Consider the following 18,697-nt stretch of genomic DNA (forward strand, 5'->3'; position numbering starts at 1 on the left):
TGTAATTGACCTATCAATATATGACATTTATTGCTTGTCCGCATCTATTCTTTGGGACTTATTATTTGTTTATGGCAATGTATCTGATGTTTGCACGGTTATGAATGCCATTATATTGTACTGAGAATTTCATGATGATTTTGCAGCATTGCAGGCCCTCTAATTTTAGTTCAAAATCTCATTCCTCAATGAAACCTAGAGATTCAGTAGCTACATTGAGTGCAGTGACCATGTCAACATCTTCATGGGCCAAGGTTTGCTTTTTGCTTATAATGTGCAGAAACATACTGGGAGTGCATTTGATGTCCTTGCATATTGGGTAGACCTAAATACTATATGGAGGATTACTTGATTAGCGAGCTGTTTCGTTTTTCAGTTCCAGCTTGTGTAAAAATTGTGTACAGTTCAACTGTATCAGGCTCTTCTGTTCATAGAAAGAGCTGTCTTGAGGGACAGCTCCAAGGGGGCAGACAGGTGCTTTTGTCCCCCCAAAGTTGTGAAATGCTTGTTTAGTCCCTCCAAAATATGAATTTGTATCTTAATACAAAGATAATTTGCATTTTGCCACCCCTCCCCCAAAAGAAAAACTATAATTCAATTATGGCCTCTCTAAAAATGATGAAATATTAGTTTTGTCCCTCCATAAATTATAAAGTTGTAAGTTAATATAATGGTGAATTTTCATTTGACCTCCAAAAAGTTTATAATTTGATTATAATTTTATTCTGCCTCCCCCCAAGAAAAACTTTCTGGTTGTTCCCTATTTATCTTGGAACCTTGGTCTTCTTGAAAAGTATTACTTATTTCTAATTGGCTTGATAAGATACAAGTTTGATATAAGCATCAGTTTGACTTGTTTATTGTTGCATGCTACATACTGAAAATTTCTGTCATAATGTTCTGCTGAATTCCGACAGTGGAGGTTATGAGTAGGGCTAAGAAAAAGTTTACCGGGAGCAATTAAATAATCTTACTCTGGTGAAGGTGAAGCACGGTACTAGTATGTAGTGAGAGTTTATACTACAAATTAAGTATTGACTGGGTCTTTGTCTAGCTCATTAGGATTTCACTTTAAGTGAAACTGCCTCTAATTCTGGAATCTGGATGTGTTTGGTTTATTTTAGTTATGCTTTGTTGCTCCCTTGATTTTTCTTTTTTGAGATGTATGTATTATTTTGCCAGGTATATTGGCTTTCTATTGATTATCTCATTGTAGCTAGGTCAGCAATTGTGAGTATCTGAATCTTCACACTTCATTTCCTTTTAATTGTTTCCATATGTTTTTTATTTTATTTCTTTGGAATTATATGTGGTTTTCTTTGTAACAAGGTTGTATATTTTATAGACTTGTGGCTCTTACTTTACATCCATGATGTATGTGGAGTATTGGTGTGAAGAACATTTTCATGGCCTCACCCTTGGGAACCCTGACTTTTCTAATCTTGAGATGGTAATTTGTGGAGAAACTTTGTGCTTTTAAACTTGGAAATGGGTACTTTCACAGAATATATGTCAGTTTCTGGCTGTCTTTGTAGAGCAGCGCAAGGAACAATGGAACTCATATACTAAATTTTCTAACAATTCCCCTTTTATTTTCTTCCCCTGCAGTTACCGCAGCACATTGAAATTCTTATCTCAGCAATCACTCAAATCAATGAACCAGACAGCTTATATGGGATTATCCAGTCACACACAGTAAGTCTACCTAGTCCATACGGTACTCAATTAGTTATTATGATTTGTTCTACACAGGATATGTCTCGGTACGATATGTCATAATGGTATTTGTCTTATTGACCAACAATTATCTTAGAAATTAATTAAGTAGTGAATTTTTCATGAATATTATGAGTGAAAGTGAATCAAATTGTGTATCAGATCAACTAACGTTTTGCCAACTTCAAAGAAAATTTGTTCTCTGGCCTTGTTTGTGACATAAGGACTTATTATAATAATTATTATTATGGAATAATATTTGGTACGCTACCAATGGAGTTTTTAGACTCCACAAGAAGGGTCAGGAGGTTGACAAGTGTCCTAGGGGTATAGTAATATATTAAAAAAATATATTAAAAAATATAGTAAAATATTAAAACATATATTTAAAAAAGAGACATGACAATTTTTTAAGGCTACTTGTGGAATAAAAAAAGTACACTGCCAATGTACCAAATATTAACCTTATTATTATTATTATTATTATTATTATGTTTGTCAGCTAGGAAATGCTTCCAGTTGGTATGTATACGTATAATAAGAGTGTAAATGATGATGCGTTTGTCTTAATGGTTGGAAAAATAAAAAGAAGTTTGTCTTGATGGTTTTCTAAATCCTTTTTTTTTTCTTTTAACAGTTGACCTCCCAAATTATTACCTTTGAGCATGAGGGAAACTGGAACAAGGTTCTCGAATATTATGACTTACAAGTGCGATCTGAAGCCACAGCTCACATGGATGGAAGTTCTAGAACTCTATCATTAACAGAGACCCAATCTTTTTCTCAACCTCACCTTTCCACATCAGACGATGAGGCTAAGTGGAAACCTTACAAAGGGCTGATTAGATCTTTGCAGCAAATTGGTTGTAGGCATATGCTAGATTTGTATTGCCAAGGATTAACTTCTGGGAAGGGTCAGTTTCAGCAGGATTTAGAGTTCACAGAATTGCAGGTTCATGACATTATTATTTATTCTCTTTATTTTGGATGGTTGATTAAAATGTAATTGAATGTTTTCTCACTCTTTCCCACTTTTTGCCTGAGCAAATATTTGCAGTACGAGGCTGCTTGGCGTGCGGGAAACTGGGATTTCTCTTTACTTTCAGCAGGACCTATTCCTCAATCTTCAGAGCAACATACTAAAACTCATCATTTCAATGAAAATTTGCACTGGTAAATTTCTTTGAATATCTTTCATTTTTCAATTTGGATTCTTAAATTTTGTTTTTACTTTGTGTCAAGACTCAAAAGATAGGGATGTGTTGTTAGAAAAGACATTTTCTGTAAATTTTTGCTTTTGCTTTTGTAAAGGTAGGGATATGTCAATTTAAAGCTCGTTAAAGGAGTTATTTATTTCAAAAAATAATATTGACTAGAGAATGAATGAGATGAAAGTAAGTTTAATAAAGATTTTGATGACTACTAAGCTTTAGAGAACATAATAATATTCATGTATGAAACACACGTCTCTGAGGATTTTCATTAACAGGTTTACATGAATATGATGGTTTAAGTGATTCACCTTGACCAAAAAAAAAAAAAAAAGGTGTTATGATAATATTAGTATCTTTAGATTTATTGTGCATAATTCTAGGGAATAATTAACGTTACTCTAGATATCTTTCTGTCTTTGTATATCTAGGTACTGTCAGATTACAGTTTCCTAAATAAGGAATATTGTGTGTGTATTAACTAGGATTCTGTAAATATTTCAATGATTGTTATCCCTAACTTTAAGGCTGTTTTTAGGGTTAACATTCCTAGAATTAGTCTGTTTCCTAGTATAAAGTTTCCTAAGTTAGGCTCACTATGTGTGTATATATCAGTGTAATTTCTTGTGAATAAACTTAAGCCTGATTTTAACAGGTACTAATATAAATATGTTATGTAGCATAATGTATATACACAAGAAATTATTTCAGAAAACCTTTTTCTTTCTACACTCTACTTTTCTTCTTCTTTTTGATGGCTGATTACAGCCAAAGCAGTGACAACAAGTCTGTCTTCCTTCTCTTCTTTCTTCCTCTTTTTCTCTCTCCTTTGGTTTCACAGAAGGAAAAAAAAAAGAAAGCTAAAAGTAGGCTAACATGGAAAAGAACTTCTTTCTTCCTCTTTTTCTCTCTCCTTTGGTTTCACAGAAGGGGAAAAAAAGAAAGTTAAAAGTAGGCTAACATGGAAAAGAAAATGGACTCAAGGGGTACATTACTTTTCTGTTGGCTGTTAAATAGAGTAGTAGGGTAATTTTTTTAACGTATTATATGGACATTGTAGTCAGTGGCGGAGCCAGAAAATATTTTTTTGGGGGGGCCGAAATTATATTGTATATTTTTACGATAGTTAAAATACAATTTTACCATTTTAATAGTCTATATCTTTATAATTTTTAAAGGATTAATTCAAATTTTTATTATTGGGGGGGAAGTGTAATTTTACACTTATTAATTTAAAATTGTATAAATTATCAAGGGCCTGAATGGAAAATTTTCCATTTTAGGGGGGGCCGGGGCCCCTGCCAGCCCCCCCTGCTCAGCCACTGATTGTAGAGATATCGTACCATTAATAAATATATAAAACATTGCTAGCCGATTTTATCAAGAAAAGAAAACTATTTAGCTGTCTCTATCACATTGGAGAATCTGTAATCCTAAAAGTCTGAGTTGCCAGGTTGAGGCACTCAATGTTTTGTACTCTTGCAGCATCCACACCAAGGTTTATTACTGCTTAAATTTTTTTCTAAAGTGCAGGCTTTCCCCTATGTGCTGAGTTCTCAAATAATGACAGCGTTCAGATTTAAAATCTGAACTGCTAGTCAAGTAGATTTTTTATGCTTACCTATATTATATAAAGATTGTATTTATTTATTTTTTCCTGGTAAAATCTGTTGTAGAAAGCAAAAGGGAAGTAAACATTTTCTTGAGTTGATACTTTATAGGTACAATGATATCTTACTGTTCTTAAATATTTAAGACATTGGTAGCTGATTTTATCAAGAAAAGAACTATATAGCTGTCTGTATCACATTAGAGAATCTGTAGTCCTAAAAGTTTGGGTTGCCAGCTTGAGGCTGTCAATGATTCGTACTCTTGCACCATCCACGCCAAGTTTGATTGATGTTTTAATGTTTTTTTAAAGTGCTTTCCTTTATGTGCTGAGTTCTCAATTAATGACGAAGTGTCTAGATTTTGAATCTGAACTACTACTCAAGTAGGTTTTTGATACTATACTATTAAAACTTATACCTAAATGTTTAAGCCCCTTGAATAGAGCTTACCTATATTGCCATGCCTTTTTTTCCTGATACAATGCTTTTGTTTCCACTTGGTGGAATGTCAGTTGCCTAAGAGCATTGCAGGAGGGAGATTCTGATGAATTTATGAGGAAGTTGAAGCATTCAAAAGAGGTTGTTCTAGTTTCTCATATGTTCTAGTTTGTAAGGTGCTAGACTTTGTATGACCTACTAACATGCTTATTTGTTTGTTCAATTTAAGGAGCTTGTTTGGTCTGTTTCTTGTGCAAGTGAGGAAAGCACTGAGTTTATCTACTCAACAATAATTAAGTTTCAGGTACCTCAATATTGTTACTCTACTGATATGGAACTTTTGACAAGCTGTATTTTCTCTATTGGCAGTCAGGAATTTTTTACTTATATTACGCTTGCAACCAATATTGTTGTATACCATCATTAGAGATATTTTATTTTATTTGGATAAAATGGCCAGGCTAGGGTTGCATGTTTCTCAAAACTCTTGTAATCAAATAAAAAGCTCTGATATGTCAATTATGGTACTTGTGAAAAGCCAAACACATACTGGGTTAGTTTGATTAAACCAATTTACACATCAAAACTGACTAAACCGGCTGACTCTTTCTTCAAAAACCAAAATAATCAAACCGAACAATATCAGTTTGGTTTGGGTTTTTTCCCCCTCAAGTAAGCATTATACCTGGAAGATTTGATGACACTCATGGTAAAAAAAACCAGAGACAGATGTGAGAATAAAAAATATTGTAGGTCAAGGGAGGCAGCTTTTAACCTCTGGTACTAGGTAATGGGCTTGTAGTTTTAGTTTGTTTTAGGGTAGATTCTATGTAGGTTGGTGACAGATGATTTGTGAGAATTTCAGAGGATGTTTTAGGCTGTAGATCATTTCCCGGTTCGTCTCTCAACACCTGACAAGAATCTCGACAGAAACAGGGGTGGGGGAAGGAGGTTGGGTGGTTTGGTGACAGGATAAGTGTTCCTTGTGATGATTTTACTTTTCTTTTACTTTTTCTTTATTATTATTTTAGGTTGGGTTTAGTATTTTAATATTATAAATGGGTTTAAAATAAGTTGCGTTGGGCTTTATTTCATTTAGTTTTGAGTTGGGTATGGGTAACATTTATTGGATTAGGTGTATTGGGTTATTATGGGTATTAGGTTGGATTTTGGTTTATTTGGTTTTGAAAATCAAATCCAACAACCGATGGAATAAACCTATTTAAACCAAACTTCTAACTGACTTAACCGAATATCAACTAACCTATAAAATTCGGTCAAATGGGTTCAGTTTCATTCAGTTTAGTCTGATAACTGACATTTTGATCACCCCTATTAGTTAGAATCTGCTAGCAGAAATATTTGTTATCTTTAGGTTCACTTTTTTGGTCAAATTAAAGTTCGTTCTAATGATAGGATTAAATGGTAAGTCACGCGTAGAACTTTTGTGAAGCTTTGACATGCTTTAGAAATTGAATTTCTGAATCATTGCTCGGCTGTTCGGCCGCATCTGCTCACTTAAATGAGGGGGGAAAATCTTGCTGTTTATCTTACTTTTTGTTCCCTTTAACATTACCAATCCTTTCTTACAGATCCTGTATCATCTTGGTATAGCATGGGAAATGCGCTGGCCAACATCTTCATTTGAAAGAATTGAACTTCAGAAACATAAGCAGAAAATGTTTTCAGATCCTGTAATCCCTACAATGGATCAGGTATTTACTTCCAGTACTTTGTATGCTGTAGCTGTTGCAATTGACTTATGAGTTATGACTGATAACTGTCTACTTTATGCAACTTCGTACAATGAAAATTATGTGGTCCGCTAGTTTTGTTATTTACTGAATAATCCTGTTTTGATCCATCAATATCATGGTTACACTAATTTTCTTCTATAGTTGAGGGCTGGAAGGAAAGAAGAAAATGAAAACTGTGACAACTGTGGATTATTCGCATGCAATATAATTCTATAGATTGCTAGATTAATGCATTACCTAAGATGTTGAACTGATATAGTAGTTACAGATAACTTGGAAATGAAGGCAATAAGAACTTACTGGTGTGAATGGTAAAGTGTTGTTAATTTGTTGGTCTTGTAAGATTTTGTGCCTTACCTTAGTGTGTGGTAGACTTGTGTTCTATGGAAAAAAGTTCTAAAACATTTTATGATAATATTCTTTTATACATGATGCTGTGGAAGAGGATTGTAGCCAATCTTGCAAGTTATTCTATTAATGGAGCTCTCCTACCTTTTCTGCGGTGGGAATTGAAGGGAAATTCTCTTTCCAACATAGCTTTACAAAGTTTTTAATTTTCAATATAGTTGTTGTGGCTGAATAAGGACTGGAGCTCAATGTTGACGAAATCTCAGCTGCATATGAGTTTGTTAGAACCATTTATTGCATTTAGGCGAGTTCTACTTCAAATCTTGAATTGTCATGACTGTACAATGCAACATCTTCTGCAGTCTGCATCCACTCTTCGTAAGGTATGATAACCATTTGGCATACTGGTTAACCATGCTGCATTCTGTTTTTCTAACTGTTCAATGTGGTACAGGGCTCTCGATTTTCTCAAGCTGCTGCAGCTTTGCATGAATTTAAGTTTCTTTGTGTGAGAACTGGAGAACAAGGTTCATCTGCATATTGGCTTGGAAGGGTAATTTATTCCTATTTCTTTCTGTATTGCTTTACAGTTAAATTTGATGAAAGATACTTGTATCACCAATGCTACGTTGGGTAAGAGTGTTATTTTTTCACTAAATTTTAGTATATGAGTTAGCAATAAATTAATATCAATCAGCAATATTTAGCCACTTCCATGACTTATTTTTAGCAAAGAGGAGGAAAATTTTTTGCATATTTTGAAGATGTCTTATTTCAATTGGTAACATTTAGCCACTTCCATACCTTTCTTGGATGATAGCATGCCCATGTTGGGTAACCATAAATGTCTTCCAATAAAACTTTGATCCAGTTTTGCTGAAATATTTGTATGATGGCAGCTTGAGGAAGCAAAGCTGTTGTGTGCTCAAGGTCAGCGTGAAATGGCCATCGGCCTTGGAAAATACATCTTGCAGACTAATCGGTTGGACGAAGAAGCTTCAGATGTATATCGATTGGTCGGGAAGTGGTTGGCGGAAACTAGATCTAGCAAGTATGATTGTCTCTAATGTTTGGATCAATTGTTCTTTTCTTTTTTAATCAATAGTAAAAGCTGATTATTTCTTTTTTTTCTTTAATGCCTTTCCATGAAAATATAGCTCAAGAACTATTTTCGAGAAGTATTTAAAACCTGCAGTGTCACTTGCTGAAGGTGACAAGACTGCTGACAAGAAGTCAGCAGGAAGAAAAAGTCAGACTCATTTCCGCCTTGCACATTATGCTGATGCTCTGTTCAGAAGTTATGAGGAAAGACTTAATTCCAATGAATGGCAAGCAGCAATGCGTTTAAGAAAACATAAGGTAGTAATTGACAACATGCATCTATATAAAGAGAGCTTCTCCCTAAAATTTGTGTAAATTTTGACTCTGCAGACATTGGAACTAGAAGCCCTTATGCGACGTCTAAAAGGCTCAACAAAGGTATGTTGCAAGGCTGTCTCTAATCAATTTAGTGCTTTCACTTTCCTTGTCCTTGATGATGGTACATTTTAGGGGGACAAAATTGACTACTCAATGAAAATACAAGAGTTGCAAAAGCAACTTGCAATGGACAAGGAAGAAGCTCAAAAGTTGCAGGTACTGATTTGCTTTTTCATGTTTACAAGTCATTTTCTATCTAAGCATGCATTTCTATATGTGCTCTGCAGAAAATGGCATGTGTTGAGCCACATATATTGTTAGTGAGAAGTTATCTTGGTCCTAAAATCAATCTATCTAAAGTTAGCCTATAACTAATCCATCATGCCCATCTTGTTACCAATACGATCAATCCTAGGACCATTTAAGCTTTTTGAAAGATGTCATGTAGTTGTTTCTTGACATAACTAGTAGCAATATCAGGTATTTTCTCTTGAACAAAATAACATTCAATAGCTATGTCTTTAAACCTTTCATGGAAAAAAATGATTGATACAATATGAAGAGCTACTTGATTGTCATACCACAGCTTCATAGGTGGTCAATTACTAAGATCAACTGGCTTTAGTTGTTCAAAGTTCCATTGAAGCTCACATGAGGATTGCGCCAAGGCTCTATATTCTGATTCTACACTATACCTAGACAACATTTCTCTTCTTACTTATGACACCAAATATGTCCATAAAAAATACTATCCTGTAATAGGTTCCCCTCAATTTCAGAACCAACCCAATTTACATATGAGAAACACTCAGTATGAGAGTGTCAATGATTTCTGTATAAAATTCCTCCTCCTAGAGCTCCCTTAACATAAAATTTGTTCCAAAGCTACCCAATGTGTAGTTCATGCAGCCATAAATTCGGTCATCATACTTGTAGAATTTTGGAATATAATATGATAGACCTAGATAGTTAACATAATCTCCTAAAATTCCTTCAAATCCCTTATTGAGAACTCCAAATTTGTGCTGACCACTAGTCAACAAATATTCCTAAAATCTCTCTACCTAATATCAATCAACATAATAACTCCTAATTCTAGTCAACATTTCTTGATTTCCAAACTGCACATCAATCAACATAATAACTCTGCTGTCTAGTGACATGTAGGTGTGTAAACTAGCTTGATGATTCCTTCCTCTGATGAAGTGGTGATCAATCTCCAAATGTTTAGTTTGACCATGGTGAATGGGATTTTTCGCAATGTTAATAGCTGTTTTATTATTACAGACAAGCTTCATGGAATTTCCTGGAGATAACTCCAATTCTTTTAGCATCCTTTCTAACCAAATTCCCTCACAAATGTTGTGTGACATTGCTCTAAATTCAGCTTTTGCACTGCTTCTGGCTTCAACATGCTCTGCTTGTTGAGGATAGAAAAATAAAAGAAAGTTCAGAACAAAAGGCTATAGTTTTCTGGATACTTCATTCTGAAAAAATTCAACATAATTTATAGGGAAAACATAGCATTGAATGTGGTTGAAATTCTTTTAATTGATCGGGATCCTTGATTCTTGGGATCTCTTTGTTAAAACTTTACATTAAAAAATCTCCTAAACTATCTCCAAATCCCTTATCAACAGATTATGTTAATTATCTTGGTCTATCATATTTTATTTCAAAATTCTACACTTCCCCTCAAGTTGGTGGATGGATACCCATTGTACCGAACTTGCTAATGAGAAACTCAAAGTTTGATTTGAACAATCCCTTTGTGGGAATATCTGTCACTTGTTGTGATGCAGGGACTAATGGCATACAAATTGTTCCAGCATCAATCTTTTCCTTTGTGGATTCCTATCAATCTCAATGTCTTTTTTCATGTCATGTTGGACTAGATTGTGGGCAATACTGGAGGTTGCTTTGTTTTCGTACTACAACTTCATAGGCATAATCGTAAAGTCTTTAATTCTTCCAAAATTCGTTTAAGATGCAACATCGGGCAAATCCCATGTGCCATAGATCTATATTCTACATCTGCACTAGGGGTGTAATTGACCCAAGCCGAGCCCGAATACTGCCAAGCTCAAGCTCGACTCAAAATTCGGAGCATGATACCCAGCTCGAGCTCGATCAAATACCAACAGCTGCAAATCAGTAGAACAAATCTGAGAAACAAGAAGTTGGAACTTTTATAAAAAGTAGTGTTTGATAAACCTCAAGTTTTTGAAGTCTGTTAATTAATAATGATGATAATAATAATAATAATAATAATAATGATAATAATGATAATAAAATAGCTGTAAGTCTATAATCATGGAATAATAGTTGTAAGTCTGTCATCTATGATCATGGAATATCTGGGTTTTTTTTATTTGTTACTTCAAAACCTTTATTTTTCTTTTGACTGACGTAAAGCTCTATAATCTAGTCTATAAATAATGTTTTATATCCATCTTTTGGCCTCCCAGGATGACAGAGACAATTTTCTCAACCTAGCTTTGGAGGGCTATAAACGTTGCTTGGTCATAGGTGACAAATATGACGTAAGAGTGGTATGCACTTGTATCCAAGTATTTTGTGCACTTGATAAAACAAAAATTGTAGGATTTTTGTCATTGAAAAGATAAATTACTTTAATTATTTACTTCCTATTGCTTTGATGCGAGCAGCCAATTTTAGTTTTTGTATAATAAGTTCTGCATCCAAATGGGTGGTGCATTTATTTGACTGTATTCTATTTTTCACTTAAAATAATTATAGCTAATAAAATTGCTTTTTTGTAAACTAACCATTGTGCATTTAGGTGTTTCGGCTTGTATCATTGTGGTTCAGCCTTTCATCTAGACAAGATGTTGTCAACAACTTGCTTAAAACTATTGATGAGGTATGGAGTTCATTGCCAATGTTCATGCAGTTGAGATTTAACCTATTGTATTTTAAGTGAAATTTTTTTCTTATTCTAGCTCTTGTATGTGTAAATTTGCAGGTTCAAACTTATAAATTTGTTCCACTGGTCTACCAAATTGCTTCAAGAATGGGAAACATTAGAGATGGAATTGTGCCTAATAATTTTCAGGTTTGACAATTTTTGGACTGTTAAATTTTCTACATAGTTCAATTTCATTCTAATCAAATTTATCCATTCGCAGTTTGCCTTGGTTTCTCTTCTGAAGAAAATGGCCATTGATCATCCCTACCATACAATCTTCCAGGTGAACTTAACAGCCTTACTAGCATTTTGTTGGGAAAATGAATTTTCTTTGCAAAAAAGTTTTTTAAAAAATTAAAAAATTCATAAAATTTTAAAAGGATAAAAAATATTCTAAAAAATTAGACAACTTGTGTTGCTGGTAAGATTTGCTGCTGCTTTCCAATCAGTGTATGGGTCATCATTTTTAGTAACTTTAAAATTAAATAAATAAAGCTTATATATGATTTTATACCAGTGGTTGAAACAGAAATTGAAGGCCTGCATATCCTATGTATCTAGCTGTGTGTTTTGATTAACTTCTTTGTAGCATTTTATTGTGTATGTATTTTTCATCTAAATATGGTTTATTCTTTTTTATTTAAATATTGTATTTTTCGATCTGTTTTGATGCTAGCTTCTAGGTCTCGCAAATGGTGATCGTATCAAGGACAAACAGCGTAGCAGAAACTCTTTTGTCGTGGATTTGGATAAAAAGCTTGCAGCAGAAAATCTCTTGGAAGAGTTATCAGCATACCATGGACCTGTTATTAGACAGGTAATTTGATTTTTTTTTCTTTTTATTTATAATTATTTTTGGTTCTTCTTTGTGGTTATTCTTGGATCGGCTATTGTTGTTGCCATTTTTCATTATTTGTCAGATGAAACAAATGGTGGAGATTTATATCAAGCTTGCAGAACTTGAGACCAAGAGAGAGGTTTTATTACATGCTCCAAATGTCCACTGTTTCTTGTCTTTACAGTTGGTTATGGTTCTATTTCACTAGAATAATTTATTAATATTCTCTCAATAGGACACCAGTAGAAAGGTACCACTGCCAAGAGAAATTCGCAGTGTTCGACAGCTGGAACTTGTAAGTGCTAAAATATCGATTCATAACTTTTGAATTGTTGGTTTTTATTCAGAAGGTTTCACATTAGCAGTTACACTCTTCCTGTGTTAAAAATATTTCTATCTTTTTCTGTTCAGGTTTTATTTTCATTAATCATAGTCAAAAGGATTGAGGCAGACTATCTTTAGAGAACTAGTAACAGATCTATTCTCTTTCTATTGGCAAATACTTAAATATATATGTTTAACATTTTTTCTATTACATGGGTTACAAGTAGCAAACTTTTCTGAGGTATTTAATCCATAAGTGCTACAAAAACTTAGCTGAGTGTTCCTAGGAGGAAGCATTGATGTACCAAGACATTTCAGGTGTCCCTGTTAGGTTTTTAACTTCTCAATCTCTTTTTTGTTGAGTTCTCCTTGTTATTAAGGCTTCTCTAGGCTCAGTTGTATTGTGTTCATGTGAACCTATCCTTGATTTCATGTTTGTCCCTTTTTGGAACTTCTTTCCTGCTTGGAGATTCTCCTTCCGGTTTCTAGCAATGCTCCTTGGTATTCCTTAGATGCAATGACGCTTTTATCCTCAATCATTGCTTTTCAAGGTTCATGCTTTTCTTATGGATGTTTCTGCGGGCGGAACTTATGTTAGGAAACGTTGTTAATTTCAATTCTCTAATTAAGGTTTAGATTGTGATTTTATTTCTTTCCTTAGGTTTTTTTTAATTATGATTCTATTTCAATTGATTTCTTTCCTTTCTAGAATAGGTTTCCTATTTATGGAATAATAAACCTTATGCAGAATTTCTATCAAAAACCTAAAGAGATCTGGATCTCTCTCTAATGGGTCCTGAGGTTGTAGGCTCTCTTTGATGAGCTTGAGTTGTTCTCTATCCATCACCCATGACTGAATCCCAAACAAGTTGTAATAGATTGTTGGGTACAAGCATCACAGCCAGTCAAAGAACAAAGAAACTAAATATTGACAATTACTCCTGCAGATGCTATCTAAGGAAACTAAATATTGACAATTACTCCTGAATCCTGATATCTTCATGCTAATTTATTTGTCTAATTACATACTGATTATGGCTTGTTTCAAACGTATTGAAGAGTAGAACATAAATTTTAAAGCACATTTTCTTTGAGTAATCAGAAATTTTTTAAATTTGACTTTTGATCTTTTTAACTCATGCTTGGTTCATGTTGTTGTAACTGGAAAGTAACTGTTATCGTAAACCAGTTCAAGTTTGGCTTTTTGTGACAGTTTCCTCTAACTGGTTTTCTTTATTTCTTGATCCTTGGTGGAAAGAAATTTTTCTTTAGCAGCTACCTTGTTTTGGATTCTTAGTTCTTACTTCAATCAGCGGCTATTTAGTGCAACTTTTACTTCTTGAATGCTGCTACTGGTATGCTAAACATTGATTATTCTATTTTGATAGGTACCTGTAGTGACAGCTAGCTTTCCAGTTGACCGTAGTTGTCGATACTGTGAAGGCTCTTTCCCATACTTCAGAGGATTGGCAGACTCGGTCATGTACATTTGGCAATTTTAATTGTTTGAGATCATATCTTCATTTTTCAGTATAATAGCTATGGATGCTAATTGTTATGGATGTTATAAGCAGGGTAATGAATGGTGTAAATGCTCCAAAAGTGGTTGAATGCTTGGGTTCTGATGGTCATAAATACAAGCAGCTCGCAAAATCTGGGAATGATGACCTAAGACAAGATGCTGTAGGAATTTTCTCTATCCATCTGTTTAGTATCTTCTTGGTGACACGGTCAATCTTAAGATATAATCTCAGAAATCTATCTCCTCAGTCCCTTTCAGCATTAAATATAAAAGTCTATACTAATGCCATTAAATTTGGCCAGAAAACTTTATTAAACATCATGTCAAAGTTCAGTCAAACTAGTCTGAAGTCTCGTATGAGCCCATGTTGTGCATCTTTTTCATTTTTGAGGAATGCATCATTTAAATTGAATATAAACTCTTTGAGTACTTTTTCTTTAGGTTATGGAACAATTTTTTGGACTAGTAAATACTTTCCTACAGAATCACCGCTATACATGGAAAAGGAGATTAGTCATACGTACATACAAGGTACTTCCTCAATTCTTTTATAACAAGAATGAAATATTATTTCACGCTTGTTTAGCTGAAGGTTCATTTTCAATGTGGATCAAAGAATTGGCTTCTTTTTCATAATTTTGAAATCTTGGTTTAGATGATGATTAGCTTATAAATTTCTTTTTTCCTTTTCTGTAGTTTTGAAACTTAAGAACTCTTTTGGGTTTTAATTTTCCTTGGAAAGACTACAAGCATGTCTTCTGGTTGTATAGTCATGTATATCTGAATTCTCTTTATTTTACTTGTACTTTTTCCCTGTTCTCCTTCTTTAGAGGCATCTGATATGGCGTAGAAGGTACTTATATTGATGATGGCATCTATGCAATATTTTTTTTTCTGTTCAATTGGAATTTCATAAGAGATGCTAGGTTCCCTTGCGTTGGTCATACAATTTCACCATTTTATTATGTTCTTTCAATTGTTTGCTATAGAGCTCATATGATTAATTTGATTATATACTTGAAAAAAATGGAGAGAGACAGTGGGGGATTGAGGATTCTTTTTGAAGAACTTGAATGATTATAAGGTCTTGTTTGATTTTTGGCTCTGTGGTGATTTCACCAAGTAAATCATGGAAGATTAAAAAAGAATTGCAGTGCTGGCTAGTTCTGTATTTAAGTACATATGTTTGTGCATTTTAATTAAAAATTGATTTCCTTTCAGAATTATAAATGCATTATTATTGATGAATTAGGTTGTTCCTTTCACTCCAAGTGCTGGTGTTATTGAATGGGTCGATGGCACACTTCCTCTTGGGGAATATCTTATAGGAAGGTTTGTTAACTTACAACCGTTCTAGTCCATAGCATTCCCAGTTGACTGTGAGATAAGACACGAACTTTAATGACTCAATATCATCAATTTTCAGCAATAGGAATGGTGGTGCACATGGTCGCTATGGAATCGGAGACTGGTCATTTCTAAAATGCCGAGAACACATGTCAAATGCAAGTTTCTTTCCCTTCTATTGTTTCATCAAAAACAGTAGTTTTCTGTTGCTGTAAAATTTCTAACCAGCTTGGATTGCATGTCTAACCCTTCTTCCTCTGCTCTATCTCTTTTGTGATAATCAGTTGGCTTATTTCTGTAAGCTCTAAATGTTCTAATTATCTGAAGAAAACATTTCTAACCCATCTTCGCCATGGAGATTGGCAGATGAAAAAGAAAAACTACCTGATTGTTTTTATTTGATGATAGGACAAAGACAAGCGCAAAGCCTTCCAGGAAGTTTGTGAGAATTTCAGGTTTAAACTTTGGAATATAAGATATCTTATGTTCAATTGTTATGGTTTTCAAATCCTAACGTACTAGAGGCTTTTTGCAGACCTGTCATGCATTACTTTTTTCTAGAAAGATTTCTTCAACCAGCTGATTGGTTTGAGAAAAGACTAGCTTACACGCGAAGTGTAGCAGCTACTTCAATGGTAGGCATATTCTGCTTTGCATTATTGTTAATGTCCTATTCATGTTAAAGTCAAGAATTGTTTCCCCTTGTTATGCCATCCAACTATTCATTTTTTAACCTTCTAGGACATGATCCCGTTAATCCAAACATAAATAGATGGAAAGACAAAGAATGAACCAAAAAGCTTAGTTCCCATGTCTATTGCACTGATAGATATACTCTTTTGAGAACAATGAGTTGCCAAAAATGGGCAGTTATTCTGTTTCCAACAATCAAAGTTCTTCTGTTCTCTCCATATTGAAAAATTCCACTTTTATATAAATCGTTAGAACAAAGTGAAAAATGGAATAAGTTCATCCATTTGGAGGATTTTTGGTCTGTATTATTTCCAAGAAAATCATGTTTAAGTTCTTTCCTTTGACTTATTTATTTATGTTTTAAAAGGTACTATTTCTGATTTCTTGAGTATTAATAACTTCTATAAAAAAAATATTAATAATGATTCAAATTAAATTCTGATTCATTACCTCTTCGCAGGACAATGTAGTCTGTCACAAAATGTAATAATACTGAAAACATCTTTGTTTCAGGTGGGTTATATTGTTGGCCTTGGAGATAGACATACTATGAATCTTTTGATTGATCAGGCCACAGCAGAAGTTGTTCACATTGATCTTGGTGTTGCTTTTGAACAAGGTTTAATGCTCAAGACACCAGAGAGGGTAGCTTCTTCCATAATTTAACATTCTTTTTTCTCCCATTACTTCTTTCAATTATTGTTAATTAATGAGAAATCTGACATATTTCTGTGAAATAGACTTTAAAACTTATACTGTACAATCGCCACTACTGTAGGAAACTAAATTACACAAGCTTAGGAGGAAATCTTTCTTAGGAGTAACCAGAAAATTAATGGCCAGATTTTAGCAACTAAATAAGGGAAGAAACACGACTATTCTACAGCTGTAGAAGATCTGTGTAATCTCTCCTTGATTTAAGTCAACCAAATCAATTCCTTAAAAAAAACAATCCGTAGGTGACATAGCCAGTTTGCATTTTAGATTCTTTGGATCTTTTGTCAATTATGGATGTTCAAAGGATTAGTAGCAAGTTTAGGCACGTGTGGCACAGGTTTCAGGGAGAGGGGTATGAGGGGAGTAATTATGTTTCCTGCAATTTGACACCATTTTACCATTGGTAACTCTCTTTTGGTTCCGGGAGATGTAGTATATGTAGTGAAGTCATATGACCTTTTGGTAATGTGATCAGTAGCACCCGAATCAACAACTCAGATTTATTGTGTTGTACTTTCCCTTGAGTTAAGAGAATGGGATAAGGAATGGTTACCTAAATGTGCAAATGAACATGTATCAACCTTTTTTCTATTAAAGTAAGAAGATTTCAAAGCTTCTCATTCTTCTCTTTGTTTAACTGGTTGGTCTCAGTTTGGGTTGGATTTTAGGTTTCAGAGACAAGATATTATGGTTTTTCTGGGTTGAGAGAAATGGTCTTTCTTGTTTAGATTTTTATCTATGTACAATATTGGAGAATCTAGGATTGAATTCCTTTATTCGAGTCAGCAAATCCTCAAGGATTTGTCAGCTATTAGTATTTCTCACCGATTATTCCTTTAATTGTGCCAGGTTCCGTTCAGGCTAACAAGAGACATCATCGATGGCATGGGTGTTGCTGGAGTGGAAGGTGTTTTCAGAAAATGTTGCGAGGAAACTCTCTCTGTAATGCGAACAAACAAAGAAGCTCTAATGACTATTATCGAGGTATGACTTCCGTGGACAACTTAAATTCCCCACATTAAGTATCCTTTCCTGATGATGAAAACTATTTGCAGGTTTTTATCCATGATCCTCTTTATAAGTGGGCTTTATCACCCCTGAAGGCTTTGCAGCGTCAAAAGGTATTTTCTTGAACAATATTTTTTGCATTGAAGTTCAACATTTCTTTGGTTGAGATAAACGAAGAGCAAGACGATGGACATTAGCAATTAAAACCCAACCTAACTGCTGGCTTAATGATAGACCAGAAATTCATAATTGTTACCATTTATATAAACAAATAATAGAGTTCCTCGCCTCCATATTCTATTTTATAGCTGGTTAGTAATATGTATGTATATAACTCAGTTAAGCCACCTAAGGTATGTAAATAATCTAATTGAACTAGTTAGTTGGGGACTGATTCATTAAATAGGCCACCTGTTGGGTATTCCTTTCTTTGGAGTACAGGAGAGTCAAATTTTGGTAACTTGGGGCGTCCAATCGGTTTACTCGCCTCCAAAACCAATGATTCAAACACTGGACCGGTGGTCAACTGGTCAGACCACCAATTCCCGTTTCAACTGGTTCGACCAATTGGCCTTGGTCCAATGATAATTAATTAAATAATTAAAAATCCATAACATTAATAAATTTAAAAATATATATTAAAATTTATAAGCTAATTCAGCCAGTTCCCAGTTCATCCGGTCTGGTTCCAACAACACTGTCCAAAACTAAGTGGTGTCCTACTAAGTTGGGATTCGATACCTAGCACTTGCTGTTCGCCTTCTTATGTCTTTGGTTTCTGTTTCTCTTTCTAGTAATAAAAGTCAAATTTTAGTTGTTG

At 34.0% G+C, this 18,697-nt stretch overlaps 1 protein-coding gene across 1 annotated transcript in view; it reads left to right on the forward strand.

Moving 5' to 3' along the window:
* LOC107892485 (serine/threonine-protein kinase ATM) overlaps nt 1-18,697 on the forward strand; it is a 46,641-nt gene that overhangs the window by 26,868 nt on the left and 1,076 nt on the right. The window contains exons 38-69 of the mRNA XM_041101034.1: nt 147-254; nt 1,183-1,230; nt 1,346-1,450; nt 1,609-1,695; nt 2,354-2,668; nt 2,774-2,889; nt 5,050-5,116; nt 5,205-5,279; nt 6,568-6,690; nt 7,299-7,463; nt 7,535-7,633; nt 7,980-8,131; nt 8,238-8,439; nt 8,512-8,559; nt 8,632-8,715; nt 10,968-11,051; nt 11,303-11,383; nt 11,486-11,575; nt 11,649-11,711; nt 12,105-12,245; nt 12,349-12,405; nt 12,502-12,561; nt 13,979-14,073; nt 14,165-14,273; nt 14,554-14,643; nt 15,365-15,444; nt 15,539-15,617; nt 15,868-15,914; nt 15,995-16,094; nt 16,666-16,797; nt 17,719-17,853; nt 17,925-17,990. Of these exons, the coding sequence (XP_040956968.1) occupies nt 147-254; nt 1,183-1,230; nt 1,346-1,450; nt 1,609-1,695; nt 2,354-2,668; nt 2,774-2,889; nt 5,050-5,116; nt 5,205-5,279; nt 6,568-6,690; nt 7,299-7,463; nt 7,535-7,633; nt 7,980-8,131; nt 8,238-8,439; nt 8,512-8,559; nt 8,632-8,715; nt 10,968-11,051; nt 11,303-11,383; nt 11,486-11,575; nt 11,649-11,711; nt 12,105-12,245; nt 12,349-12,405; nt 12,502-12,561; nt 13,979-14,073; nt 14,165-14,273; nt 14,554-14,643; nt 15,365-15,444; nt 15,539-15,617; nt 15,868-15,914; nt 15,995-16,094; nt 16,666-16,797; nt 17,719-17,853; nt 17,925-17,990 (3,303 nt within the window). The remainder of the gene's footprint in view (nt 1-146; nt 255-1,182; nt 1,231-1,345; nt 1,451-1,608; nt 1,696-2,353; nt 2,669-2,773; nt 2,890-5,049; nt 5,117-5,204; nt 5,280-6,567; nt 6,691-7,298; nt 7,464-7,534; nt 7,634-7,979; nt 8,132-8,237; nt 8,440-8,511; nt 8,560-8,631; nt 8,716-10,967; nt 11,052-11,302; nt 11,384-11,485; nt 11,576-11,648; nt 11,712-12,104; nt 12,246-12,348; nt 12,406-12,501; nt 12,562-13,978; nt 14,074-14,164; nt 14,274-14,553; nt 14,644-15,364; nt 15,445-15,538; nt 15,618-15,867; nt 15,915-15,994; nt 16,095-16,665; nt 16,798-17,718; nt 17,854-17,924; nt 17,991-18,697) is intronic.

The sequence above is a fragment of the Gossypium hirsutum genome, chromosome D09, assembly GCF_007990345.1.
Source record: "Gossypium hirsutum isolate 1008001.06 chromosome D09, Gossypium_hirsutum_v2.1, whole genome shotgun sequence".
In the NCBI taxonomy this organism is placed as follows: domain Eukaryota; kingdom Viridiplantae; phylum Streptophyta; class Magnoliopsida; order Malvales; family Malvaceae; genus Gossypium; species Gossypium hirsutum.